Source organism: Plectropomus leopardus, chromosome 3 (genome assembly GCF_008729295.1).
Source record: "Plectropomus leopardus isolate mb chromosome 3, YSFRI_Pleo_2.0, whole genome shotgun sequence".
Lineage (NCBI taxonomy): Eukaryota > Metazoa > Chordata > Actinopteri > Perciformes > Serranidae > Plectropomus > Plectropomus leopardus.
The window spans coordinates 2,708,124-2,721,724 of NC_056465.1; the positions used below are offsets into that span (position 1 = coordinate 2,708,124).

At 37.7% G+C, this 13,601-nt stretch overlaps 1 protein-coding gene across 1 annotated transcript in view; it reads left to right on the forward strand.

Annotated features, from left to right (window-relative positions):
• The window catches only part of nlgn1 (neuroligin 1), a 400,692-nt gene that overhangs the window by 136,999 nt on the left and 250,092 nt on the right, over positions 1-13,601 (forward strand). The window contains exon 4 of the mRNA XM_042483820.1: positions 1,631-1,783. Within this exon, the coding sequence (XP_042339754.1) occupies positions 1,631-1,783 (153 nt within the window). The remainder of the gene's footprint in view (positions 1-1,630; positions 1,784-13,601) is intronic.

The following is a 13,601-nucleotide window of genomic DNA, read 5'->3' on the forward strand; positions in this document are numbered from 1 at the left end:
TGATAAAGTCACAAGCCATATTTATACTATTGTTTTTTCATTGTGATAAAGTCAGGCGCCACATTCAAATTGTTTTTTGCTGTGATTAATCACAAGTCATATTTATATTACTGTTTTTTTTGTGATTAAGTCATGAGCTGCATTCCTGTCACTGTGTTTTTCTCTGATTAAGTCCTAAGCCATATTCATATTTATGTTTTTCACTGTGATTAATTTACTCCATAGTTCAAGTTTTTCCCTGAGGTGTTCACATTATTTTGTCTTCCCCTTCAGTTGTGAGTACTTTAAACACATACTGTAAACTTTACGACATAAACACTATCCCTTTGCCTCTCTTGCTCCCCTAACAACTGAACATCTTTTTATCCTCTTGTCTAGGAAGTATCGCTTTTCTATTTTCTTGCTTGGTTAATTTTTAATTCCACATAGACTCACTGATCTCTCTCTGGACCCAAGTCCCTCAGTGGTAAAACATCAGTGGGATAAACGATGTATGCCGCTGCATGTGCTGCTGGAGATAGTTAGGAAGCAAGATGAAAAGCCTCTTCGCTGAGATGCAGGAGATGAAAGTGAAACCTTGTTTAGAACATGGGTTGCAGCATGTTGTTAGATCTCTCCAAGTCTTCACATCCTTTTTACTCACAATCCAGAGCCACGTCAAAGGGCTAACGTTTTACAGCACTGCCCTCCTTTCTTCCACTCTAATCAGCCACATGTAACACATTTTAATAAGCTGAATTCAGCAGACTCACCATTCTCCTTACCTTGACCTCAGATTTGACGGATGCAGCTACACATTCAGAAATATTCCTATGTTAATAGAAGTACTCTCTTTGTTGCAGAATAAGTAGTTTCAGAATGAAAACTCATCATCTGCTGCATATTTTATTTTGCAACTGTGTCATTACACTGTAATTTATGGAAATGATTGAGCTGTAATTTAAAAGCTGAATCAACATCATGTCCTTCACATTAAGAAAACGCTCTAAATTATATAAAAAAGACAAATGTCCCGTTCAGTTTTTAGTCCTGTTTAATTTCCCTTGCTGCCACTGAGTTCACATACATTTATATTTGCAAAATCAAGGCAAACATGTCCCTGCAGCTAAACAGCTATGGAGTGCTTACCTGAATTCAAATTAAAGTTCTTAATAAAGAGGTGCTTTTCCATAAAATTCTCCCACCTAATATGCCTATTTTTTATTAGATTCTCTTCTGCACAAGTTTTACCTCATCATAGTGTGACAGTTGAGATTGCCACTCTTGCATGTTGACAGTCCATCGCCTGGAGGAAAATTAAAAAGCGGCACATTAAATATCCTGTTTCATTAACACCTATATGGGTATAAAATAGTTTATTAATAAATAACATTTTCCAATCACCACAAACATGTCACGGCCTTCATGTAGAAAAATAAATGGTTTGACGCCTCAAACTAACAAGGTCTCCATGTTGAAAAGCCAGTGTGCCAAGATTACTCAGAGAAAAGAAATAAAATTAAAGAGGTGGCTAAAGCCCCCTAAAGTATTGAAATTTCATCTCTGGCTGTCACCTTCAATCTGTCATCTAATCAGTCCCTCTGCCTTCTCCACCTCCTCCTCTTCCTCTTCTTCTTCCCCCCTCCTCCAGACATTAGGGAGAGTGGAAGCCCCAAGCCGGTGATGGTTTTCATCCATGGGGGCTCCTACATGGAAGGAACTGGGAATATGTTTGACGGCAGCATCCTGGCCAGCTATGGAAATGTGATTGTCATAACTGTCAACTACCGGCTGGGCGTGCTAGGTAAGACCCTGCTCTGCTACACACAGCCTCTGCTACAACACACAACCTCTGCTGCAACACACAACCTCTGTTACAACACACAACCTCTGCTGCAACACACAACCTCTGCTGCAACACACAACCTCTGCTACAACACACAACCTCTGCTGCAACACACAACCTCTGCTACAACACACAACCTCTGCTACAACACACAACCTCTGCTGTTTCACACAGCCTCTGCTGCAACACACAACCTCTGCTGCAACACACAACCTCTGTTACAACACACAACCTCTGCTGCTTCACAAAACCTCTGCTACAACACACAACCTCTGCTGCAACACATGTCTTCCTTCCGTCATGTCTTCCTTTCTTTTTCTGTCTTTCCTTCTTTCTTTCTTTGCATCACTCACTGCTGCTGGTTTTATCTAATGACATAAACTCAGTATAGTCTAAAACTAGAAGTTTTTCTTTCTTTCTTTCTTTCTTTCTGTCTTTCTCTCCTTGCATCAGTCTCTTTTGCTGTTGCTGTGTGTTGAATTTTACAATTCTTTTCTGCTTTTCTTTTCTCTCTTCTTCCTCTCCTTGTTTCTTGGTAAATCTATGTGATGCTGCTGCTGCTGCTGCTGCTGCTGGTGGTAATATTCCAGAGAGCTTTGTTTCGCATCATTCTGACTTTTAAATAGGAATTTGAGCTCCTCACTTGGTTTCCTTGGTCTTTGCTTTTGTTAATAACTGATTCACACTGGTATCTGCAGCTGGTATCTGCTCTCACTGTGTTGTTGCATACAGTTTAGACATTCAGATCCAAAGGCTGGATTAGAACCTTTGAGGTTTTTGGTTGTAATTTGTCCTTTTTTCTTATGGAGTAACATTCAGAAGGGCAGAGGTACAGCACACTTACGTCTGTTGAGCAGATACTGTCCATGCAGTGTGTGACAACGCACATAGATATTGTTTGAAATATTGCAGGCATAATTCTACCAAGCCATTTTATCTCGAAAAGAAACAAGCATTTGTCAGATGTTTATGACACAATAACATGGATGTTGTGATGTAAAATCTTAGCTTTCACAGAATTTTGTCGAGACAGACTTCATATCTAGGCTAATCAGCATGACAATCTGCTGTTCCTGCACTGATACATGTGTGTGTTGAAAATGACACATCTACTCTGGGATTTGGCCCAGTTATGACACTGTCTCCTTTCTTATACTTAAATCTATCATGGCAGTGCTTTCTCTGATCTTCTGTCTCCTCTTTTTTTCTCTTCCTATCTCCATTTCCTCCTCATCTATCTTATCTTTTCTCATCAGTCTAATTTCTAATTCCTTTTCTCCTGTGTACAGATGTCATAGCCTTACCCAGAGGGCAGGTATATATTGCAACACATGACCGAAACGAAGGCTTGCTGCCTCCATCCTAAATGAGATTGTGCTGTCATTTGTTTGGATGAAAGGAACTCATTCCATTTCCACACTATTTTTTGTTTCTGGGGTTTTCTTTCCGTCTTATTAAACTATAGCAGAATAATGATATAAGGTAATATCCGCCTTTCGCTCAACACGGATACCCTTCATATGGGGACGCGTGTGTGTGTGTGTATGAGTGTAAAGAAAGAGCAAAAAGGCTTAAAGGCGATTCTTTGAAATGTTGATAGCAGACGCAGAACATGCCACATTAATGTTCCCTGCAGGTGGTCTGCACTGTCTCTGTGTTCTTCCTTCACTTATTTGGGCCCTGACATCTTTTACATGATCCATATTTATTGTGTAACCCTTTGAAACCTGAGCAAATTGGTTTGATTTCTGTCTATTCTGCAACAAAAGAAAAAAATACCGAAAACTTAGCAAGAAATAAGCAGAAAGTCCAACAAAATTAACTGAACATTAAATTAAAAAAATAAATTGAAAATGGAAATGACCTGGAAATTAGCTTAAAATTATAATAATTCCGTAACATAATTTTGAATTTGTGGTTATTATTTCTGTTAATTCTGTTAATTCTGTTATTTCCCCCTCCCCCCCCCCCCCCCCCCCCCCAATTAGGGAGACCCGATTTGCCCCCAGCCTTTTTAAAATAATTGTCTAAATTGGCTAATTTCTTGCAATTTAGGGGACATTTCCTACCAAGTTGCACATTGCCTGTCTTTACCATGTTTTTGAAAGAAAATGTAATGATTAATGTTAAATCAACCTTTCTTAGTTTTAGCACCTTCAGTTACCATATTTTACTGTGCTATATATCTGCATTCTTCTGGCTGCAAACTACTCAGTCATATTTGTTTTTTCTTAAACATGTGAACAAAACAGAACTTACAGATCTCCAAACTACAAACTGGTTTACTAGGTTGCTAAAACCTAGAAAGAACAATTAATTTCACTCATCATTTTTAACAACTTCACAGAATTCAGTAAATACGGCAACATTTTGAGTAAACTTAATAATTAGTTATAAAGTAAACATAAATTAAGATTAATAGTTATATTTACTTTCCTTTTTCAAGTTTCCAAGATTATTTTAAGTGAGATCAACTTGTCAGATTTTACATTGTATTTGGTCAGGGTTTAAAGGTTGAAATATTTTTGAAAGATGCCTCAGGCAGCACAAGAAAAGTGATGTTGCTCCAAAATTCCAAAGGGTTAAATTGCAAATATTTCAATAGTGATAAGCCTCATGTTGTCTGGCACAGAATCTCTCTAATATGATTTTTTTTTTCTGACGAAAAGAAATCAAGTGATAGAAAGTGGAGTTAAGTAGATGGCAGCGGAGCACTCGTGGTTCACGTCTCTTGGAGACATAACTGTCAGTCAGCCAGTGACTGGATGGACAACCCCCCTCGGCAACCTTTAAGCCCTGCCAAAACCACAAAAGTGGATATTAAACAAAGTAGTCCATCATCTGCTGTTACAAATCCGTCATTACTTTTCAATACCTACTTATTCCCTCTAAGGGTCAAGAAGCGGCAAGGGCAGGACACTTTTCAAATGTGCAGGATAAACCCTATGCTCAAACACTGGATACAGATGGTGAAAGGGTGCATGCTGTGAAAATACTAATACATACATTCACAGCTTTGGGCAAGTCCACAGTGCTCAACCTGCATGAGTTCAGGGCCCAGATTCAAATCCTGCTCCGTCCTGTTGGAGGCAACAGTGCCAACCTCGGAACCAATTAATACTCTCTCTGCACAACATGACCTTTTCTATAACTGCATGATAATGTGAAAGTGATGCTGATATGAGAGATGTTTGACAGTAAATGAATTCCAAGCAATTTACAATAAACTGTGACAGATTAACCAAATATACTAAATATACTTTTTTTTTGCACGATGCTTTTTCTTTTCATAAATTGATGAATTGAACTAAATTTTTTTCACCGCTGGTTTGGCAACACAAGTAATTTCTATATTTTGGTTTATGTTCTCAGATATTGTGAAAGCAATTTTTGATTATTTTGTCAGGCCTTATAATGTTGTAGATAAATTCATTACTAGAATGATTGATGGAAACAGAGTTCCCATGGTCATGGAAAACCTGGAAAAGTCATGGGATTTCACAATCACATTTTCCAGGCCAGGAGAAGTCATGGATTTAGTAAAAATCATAGAATGTTTCAGTTAGAGATTGTTACAGTAATCTTCAGTGGATAACCTTCCACATAATGGTACATAACAGCAAATTTAATTTCTGGAGCTGTCAGCGTAACATATCTCTAATGTGTGTCAATGTGTGACGTTTACGATCACGCACGTTTCTCCATTTTCTACCTACGTTGTGTCGCATCATATACGTCAGCTAGCTGGAATTATTTTTGAGTAGAGTTTGAATCTGATATGTTTTAAAAATGCCAGGGAGGGAGGGCAAGAAAAATATATATTATGGGCCTTGAAAAGTCATAGAAAAGTTTTGAAATTTGTCCATGAAAATGTGTGGGAAGCCTGTAGAAAGATCAATAATGAAACTATATTCATGTCAGTCCTTTTACCAGGCAACATATTTCAGGAACAGATATTTAAAACATAATTCCATCTTTCATTTATATAGTAGAGACGATGCAAAAAGTGCTTTTCGATGGAAAAACCCTAAATACTGGCAAAGTACAAGATTATTATTACAAGGCAAACTACATCAGGCTGATCAATCACATTCTTACTTTTTTAAATTTTATTTTGCTGGACGTGCCATATCCTCAGTTTCATGTATTAGCTGTTTCAGTCTCTCTCTCTCTTATGTGCGAGCTGTGAAGTGCTGCAGGCCTCATGGTGTTGAGGGAAACTGTATCCCTGCTGGTTAACATGAGGCGCCGCTGTTTGCTCTCAGATTAGACTCTATGTGTTTGTGTTTACCCCCCTGGCAATGGACAAAAGCATACGGCTTTACCTCACCAAACATGTGATGGTGTGTGTGTGTGTGTGTGTGTGACTGACATGGAGAGAGTGTGTACTCAGCTACAGTAAGTGTAAGACTCATAACTGCTGGGCTTTCCATCAGTTATACAGTTTGGAAGTGAGTTCAGTAAGCAGCTCCAGTGCCAAAAACACCCAACTTAACAAGCTTTTATGTCTGGTATTGAGTATAGTTATATACATTCATTCATTCTCTGACATTGTTTAAGTATTTATTTGAGATATTGCCATTGACTCCCGAGAAATTTTATTGGAACCATTTTCAATCTTGGTCCAGCCAGAGATGTGGATTCAAGTAAAATTACTCAAATCAGATTTGAGCCAAAAATGTATTGACTTCATACTTAAATTGACCAAAAAAAAGGAAGACTTGCAGCTCGACTTAGATTTTGACACCAATAGCTTGTAATTCCACATGGAGTCTTTTTATATTTAGCATTTTATTGAGAGGGGTCAGTTTGCACAAATTTGCAGCAAATATACACAAACATGGAACCTAGTGATGAATATACAAATACAGCTTGAAAACAATTAGTGAATTTACATAACTAGTACAGATACAGCTCTTCTCCAGGATTTTAAAAAAATACATTTTAAAAAATAATAATAAGACAACAGAAAAAAGGGGAAACCGACAATCAAAAAAGCAATAAGAAAACGAAAAACAAAACAAATTGAGCCTTTTGACTTCAAAGTACGTGTTACGTTTCCCCGAGACCAAAGATTAAAAGATATGTTTCTTTAAAAAGTGCTGCAAATCAATTCATTTTCCTTCATTTCCTGTATCTGCAAATGTTAATGCTATTAATTTCCAGCAAATTGGCATTTAAAGTATTTCACCAATATAAAGAGGGTCCTCACATAAAACTGGTCTGTCTCTGCAGTAGAAAGACACTGACACAGAGAAAACGGAGAAAAAGGAATGCGGCATTTGTTTTGCTCAAAATGTAGAAAACCTACAAGCAGAATATTATAAGTTTAATGTATTCTCATATGCAAGAAACCAAACTTCAAACTGACTTTGCGACGTGTATAAACCCTTTGAAACATGAATCGACATCAGATTTTTTTGCTGCTCCTTTCACAAGTATATTGACCTTTGATCCCTGAGCAATTGTGTCTGATGAAATTAGTAGATTTAAAAAACCATATTTTTCAAAAGCTATAAAAAATGTCCAGAGAACTGTATTTTAATAGTAAACACAAATATATATTTTAAATTATTTTACAGAATTACTATAATTTTTAAGAACTTCCTCAGGCAATATTTTTTACTTTCTGTTTATTTACTTATTTATTTATTTATTGTTGTTGTTTTGTTTTATTTTGGGGTTTTTTGTGAGAGGTGGGGGGGTGATTATTTTGTGGCAGTTTTCAGGCTTTTACTAATTTCTTGCTGTTTTCGGGGTAATTCTTTCTAAAGTTACTCATTGCCTTCTTCCGATGTTTTTGAAATAAACCGGCAAAGTTAAAAAACTTTGTGGATCTGTGGTATGTCATAATCCACCAGCACCTTCAATCAAGGTCTATTTCCATTTAGTTATGCTGGTAACAGTGCAGGTGTTGTCTGGGTGAATCTTTATTGCAGTTGTCTCCAGTGCAAACAATCACGCTCATGCAGTGAGTTTTATCCACAAGGTATTACACATCATAAAAGACTATAAAGCAGCATTTAGCCTGTTAACAGCTTCCTTCATTAATAACTTTCAACTGTCTCCCAGACTCATAATTATGTTCTCCAGCTGCCCAGTTAGCCGCCGTTGGTTAAAGTGTGCGGTTGACCTTACCCAGCCAGCCATTGCAGCACCTGTTCGCTTGGAGATGCTGCTCTGCTAACACAACTCCTCGCTCTCACACCACTGATTTTTCTGCTCGGCTTAGTGTGTGTCTGTCTGTGAGAGCAAGCACTTTACAGGAAGCCAGTAATGGCTTTAAATATGCAGAGCTGCTGACGCAAAGCTCTATTTATGGTTTAAGGGCCTTGGCTACAATGGATTTGGCCACGGGGCATGTATATAGTACGCTACTGTCAATGTGTGTCCGTTGGTGTGTATGAACGTGTGTGTTTAATGAATTAGGAGTTTATCCTGGGTGCAGATGGAGTGTTAATGGAACACATGGTATGGTGCTGTCAGTGTGTCATTATTAAGGCTGGCAGGTATTTATTGTCTTCGTTATCTCACTCCTCCTTGGTTAAATGTGACATTCTGCTGTAGACTGGGTTTTGTGTTACTTAATACTTAAACTACATAAGAAAATACGTACTGTATCATGCAGATATGATATTTATATATTCAGATATTAGAAATGGTGCTATTCTGAGAGGCGCTAGAAGGCAGCGTCATTATATTGTCATGGAAAGATCTGTCTTGCCCTTACCCTTTCAACGTCTGGCTTAGTTGTTCATCATTTTGAGTCACGATATCTTCATGAAAAATGTGTTGAACTTCCCCTGATTGAGATATCTCTACTATTTGGTTTCAGTGTGTTATGTGAAAAAAAAAATCATTAGATGTCGCTGTGTCCTTAAACAGTCTGCCTTTTCAGTTCACCTCCTACAAGAAATTTGACACCAGACATGAGAGCTCTCTGTGGGGGGATTTTCATTCATAGGCAAATTTATTCAACATGTTATAGTTTTAGAGGTGCTGAATAAATTTATGTATTTCTGTATGTATACAGAAAATAAGAATCTAATAAGGGTCGAATAATTTTTTACAACATGTTCTACTGAGCAGTTCATTTGTCCATTTATAGTAAAGGCAGTAAGCTAATGAAATTAAGAATTTTTCTAAGAATTAGATGAACTCTGGCTCATTTAGTGTTGTTAAGAAATACATCTAATGTTAATCAGTATATATAAGGTGAAATTATTTCATAAGTATGATTTTTTACGGTTAAAATCCATACAGTTTATACAGCCTAAATTGTTAGTCAGTTAATCAATTAGCTGGTTGAAAAATTAATTGGCAACTATTTTGATAAACTTTTAAGTTGTTTTCTAATTTATATTGAATAATTTTGAGTTTTTTTACTTCAGTACTTTAAGAACATGTTCCTGATTGTACTTTTGTACTTTTACTTAAGTACCATTGTCAATGAAGGACTTGTACTTGTATTTTACAGCAAGATATTAGCATTTTTACGTAAGGATCTGAACACTTCTACCACTGGCCATTTGGTAGAGGTCTATATTAACAAACTATGGGGTCAATTTAAAAAAAAAAGATTTTTATTGTTATTTACGGAAGCCCTAAGCGGACGTGTTTTTTTTTTTTTTTTTACAAGCCGTTTTCTCGATATAACGAGATATTATCTCGGGAAAACAAAGTTCGTTTTCTCGAGATAACGAGATAATATCTCAGGAAAACAAACTCCGTTTTCTCGAGATAACGAGATAATATCTTGTTATAACAAGATAATATCTCGTTATATCGAGAAAACGGCTTGTAAAAAAAAAAAAAAAAAAAAAACCTGTCCGCTTAGGGCTTCCGTAGTTATTGCCCCAAGAGAAAAAAAAAAGCACATTTTTTTTCCATTGCTTTTTTCCTACTGAGGGCATTAAAGGGTTAAAACCGTGCTATTCGCAACTCTGTTGCCAAAGAATGTATCATGATAGTGACTGTAGAAGAGTCAGGCGGCTGTGAGCTGTTGGTAGTTCTCCGAATAAGCATAAGTCCGCTGCTCCAACATGAATTTTGTTGTGTCGTGCCAAACACAGAGCATGAAGCCGACTCATCCACAGAGCTGGGTTGTTGCACCTCCAAAGCATGGACTGTGCCTTTAAGGCCGGGCCCTTACAGTGTTGAGTTTGTTTGGGCCCAGCCAAAACCTTTAATCATGCTGATTGATGAGGTGCATTTCCCTGACTCAAACCTTCTCCAAATACCCCTTCCATTCCAGCCATACATCAGCCATTCAGCCAATTCATCAAGCCTCTGATTGTTTTAAGATATACCTGGCCAGTAAAATATCCATTTCTCTGCCCGCCGCTGCTTCTCTAACTCTGCCCCGCTCTCAGCAGCAGCACATCCAAACAGGACTGGCTGCACAAAAGAGCATGCAGGGAAAAGACCAGCAGGCAGGCACAGGCAGGAAACAGGGTGCAAGTGTTGGTGTCTCAATGTCAGTATAATTGGATTAATATGCTTATTAATGAATAGTTAACCCTTTAAAATGTAATTGTTTGCATGATTCTGTTCAAATAGATCTGAATTAAGAGCTACAATAGCTAGAGCATTTATTCCTTATGCAGGAGAAAGCTCTGACCTCATGTTACCCTCTTATGCGCTGTGCAAAAAAGTACGTTGGCACCAGAGAAATGAACGATGAATCCATCACAGTGCCTTTGAATCTGTTCTTAAAAATGAGCATATTTCAGCAAGCAAATAATATGCACAGTTTCAGTAATTTATGAAGATTTCTTTGTTTTTAAAGGTCTTCCAGATCTTTTTTGTTTTTTGTAAACCCTGATGAAAAAACATCTGATTTTTGTCATTTTTATGACACAATTTTAAAGCCTTTAACAGCTATTGTGGTTTGTTGACTTACATAACTTTTAGCCTAAGTTGTGTAGATTTTAGTGATATAAAGTATTTAAAGGTACTCTGAAAAATAACATCACAATAAGCAAAAATACCATTGAAGGCACTTCAATGTCCGACCATTTCTGTTGCAGAGATTAAAGGGTTAATAGGTAATCTGTCAATATTGAGTGCCTGTTTATGTACTTGTGGATTTTTCATGATTCTAAGAACCCTGTGACTATTAAAAAGACAGCCAACAAGAGGAGAGAAAGTACAAATAAGGGCCATTTGTGAAAAAGCTCAAACAAACATTAGCTTTATCATTATCGCTCTGGGTGTCCGTGGAGTGATTTAACATCCAATCATGGTCCAAATGCTGAGAAATCTCACAGCATGTATACTTGTACTTTTCAGCACGCTGTGCACTCTCATACATCAGATCCAGCTAGAACGGCTTTAATTGTATCCAAATTAGGAGTGCGTGTGTTTGCTTGAGGAACATTTCCTCTCACACAGGCATTATCCCTAATGTTTACCCTTCCCAAATATTACTGCCTCTCTCTCTCTCTCTCTGTCATATATCTGCTTTTTCTTTTCTCCCTCTACATTAATTGGGCTTTCTCTTCCCTGTTAGTTTCCGTCCTGCTGGCTAAGTGTTGAGAACTATTATTTTCATGCTTATTAATTTCTTTCTCCCTGAAACAAATACCGCGATGATTCGGGTTCATTACTCTTTCTGTGCCATCTCTCCTCTTACCCTTCCCTCCTTCCCTGCGACCTTCCTTGCTAGTAGTCCAAACAGCAGCTCTCTCAGAAACTCATGGACTGAGTCTGACCCTTAAACAAAATGCTTCACTCCAGTCTTAATAGCGGCTAATGATTACTTCCCCTGCAAACATCAGCATTTGTATTAGCACTCCTGCTCCTTGAATTGCTCCATTGTTCAGCTTATTTTTTTTTAACCTGATGAATACAGACTTCTCTCAAAGTTGCCTTGAGTTGTGAAGATACTGTAAAGCCCTCTATAATGGATTTTATTCTGGGTAATTTCATGACACATGTGGAAAGAAACCAAAAACATCTTTCCCGAATTCAAACATTTTAGAGGATCTGGTGATTTCAGATTTCTGAGGGATTGAAAAAATGCAATAATAATACCCAGTTGGATGGCAACGGCATGATACACGCCAGGACAGTGTCATGTTAAAACTTTAACAACATATAAAGAGCATGAGGGTGCCTATAGAGCTGATGGGAGGGGCGGTGGATGGATCTAACAAACCTGGACTTTCATTAAGGAGTTCGGCCGTGTAGTCCCATGCTTTGACATCATGGAAGTGGCATCCTGGAACGTAAATAGCAGACACAGAAATATACCTAATATGTAGATGAAGTCCACTGCAAAGTGGCACCATGTGACGACCTGGGATGAATGTTGCATTCTACCATTGTACTTATTTATTCGAACAGGTACAGCCAATACATGGCACCAGAGGGCGGAGTCAAAAGTTTCAGACAACAAGTTTTAAAATGACACAGTGTATGCATGTTGAAAACTATTTTGTTAGAGTCCTTGGGCAGATATTTAGCCCTATTTGCGAAGCCATTTTATGTACCAAAACATCACTGAGGCTTTGCTGTTTTTATATTTCTGTTTTTGCACCCAAGACATTCAGTGTCGACAAGCTCTATACCGTGTGTGTGCATGTGCGTGTGCGTGTGCGTGTGTGTGTTTAAATGTATCATCAGCAAACCTTTGCCCTGCTGCTTGGATGTTCTCTCCTGTAAATGAGCCAAGTAAAGCTCAAACATTTCCTCAGCTATTTTGGGGCACAGGGAGCTTTGATCAGTGGACAGGCTGCATTGAGACATGCTGTAATATTTCCTGCAATATTTCCCACTCTCACTGTCCTGCCATGCCAAAAATCCCACTATTACTGAGGAGAAAGAGTTGGAGATATATGAAATCTGTACAAAGTGTGCCTCTAGGTATAGACAGACTGTCAGACAGAGATATCACGTCCTGTATCCCTCACGTTTAGCCCCTTTTATCATTAGAAAGCACCCACACAGGAGCTGTTTCATTCTGAGATGTTGCAGTAGGATCAAACCTCAGACCGAACACAGAGAGAGATAACATGATCAAACCGTGTCTTTTCATCAGATTTATTGTGAAAGTGGCCCAAATTTGACATCTGACTAGCACGCAGTCTGCTCCACGTTCCATATTTGACATTATTATTATTTTTCTCTCTAAAGTGAATGCTTGAAATAGGAGCATTCATTTAGCTTTTGAAATCCACCACATACTGTATGTTATCATCTGTATTTTTTATTGGAATATAATTGTCTGACTTTGGTTTAAGCCTTGGTGAGAATATAATGTTGTCTAAGTGATATTTTTCTTTCAAAAACATGTGGACAACAAACAAGAAATTGTCCAAAAATTAGCAAAAGATGAGTTAAAAATAAAGTTACAGGAAAATCACCTGAAAATAGGTGCACAAAAAGGTAAAAAAGAAAAACAAACAGAAAAATTAACTAGAAAAATGGTCTGAAAAAGTTTTTAACTAACTAACTTTGAGGTAATTTTTCTTTCCACCTTTTTCCAAGTTTTTGCAATTAGTGGGACATTTATTTTCCAGTTGCCCAGTTGGTCATTTCCTTTTCCCCATGTTTCCAAAAGAAATCAAGCCAATTTGCTCAGGTTTCAAAGGGTCAAATAGCTTGTGAAAGGCGTCTGAACGCACTACAAGAAAACATTGATCCAGGTATCAAGCGGTTAATCCTTTGAAACCTGAGCAAACTGGCTTGATTTCTTTCAAAAACACGGGAAGAAGGAAATGAGCAACTTAACAAGAAAAGGCCAAAAATTAACAAGAAATTAGTGAAGTGCTGC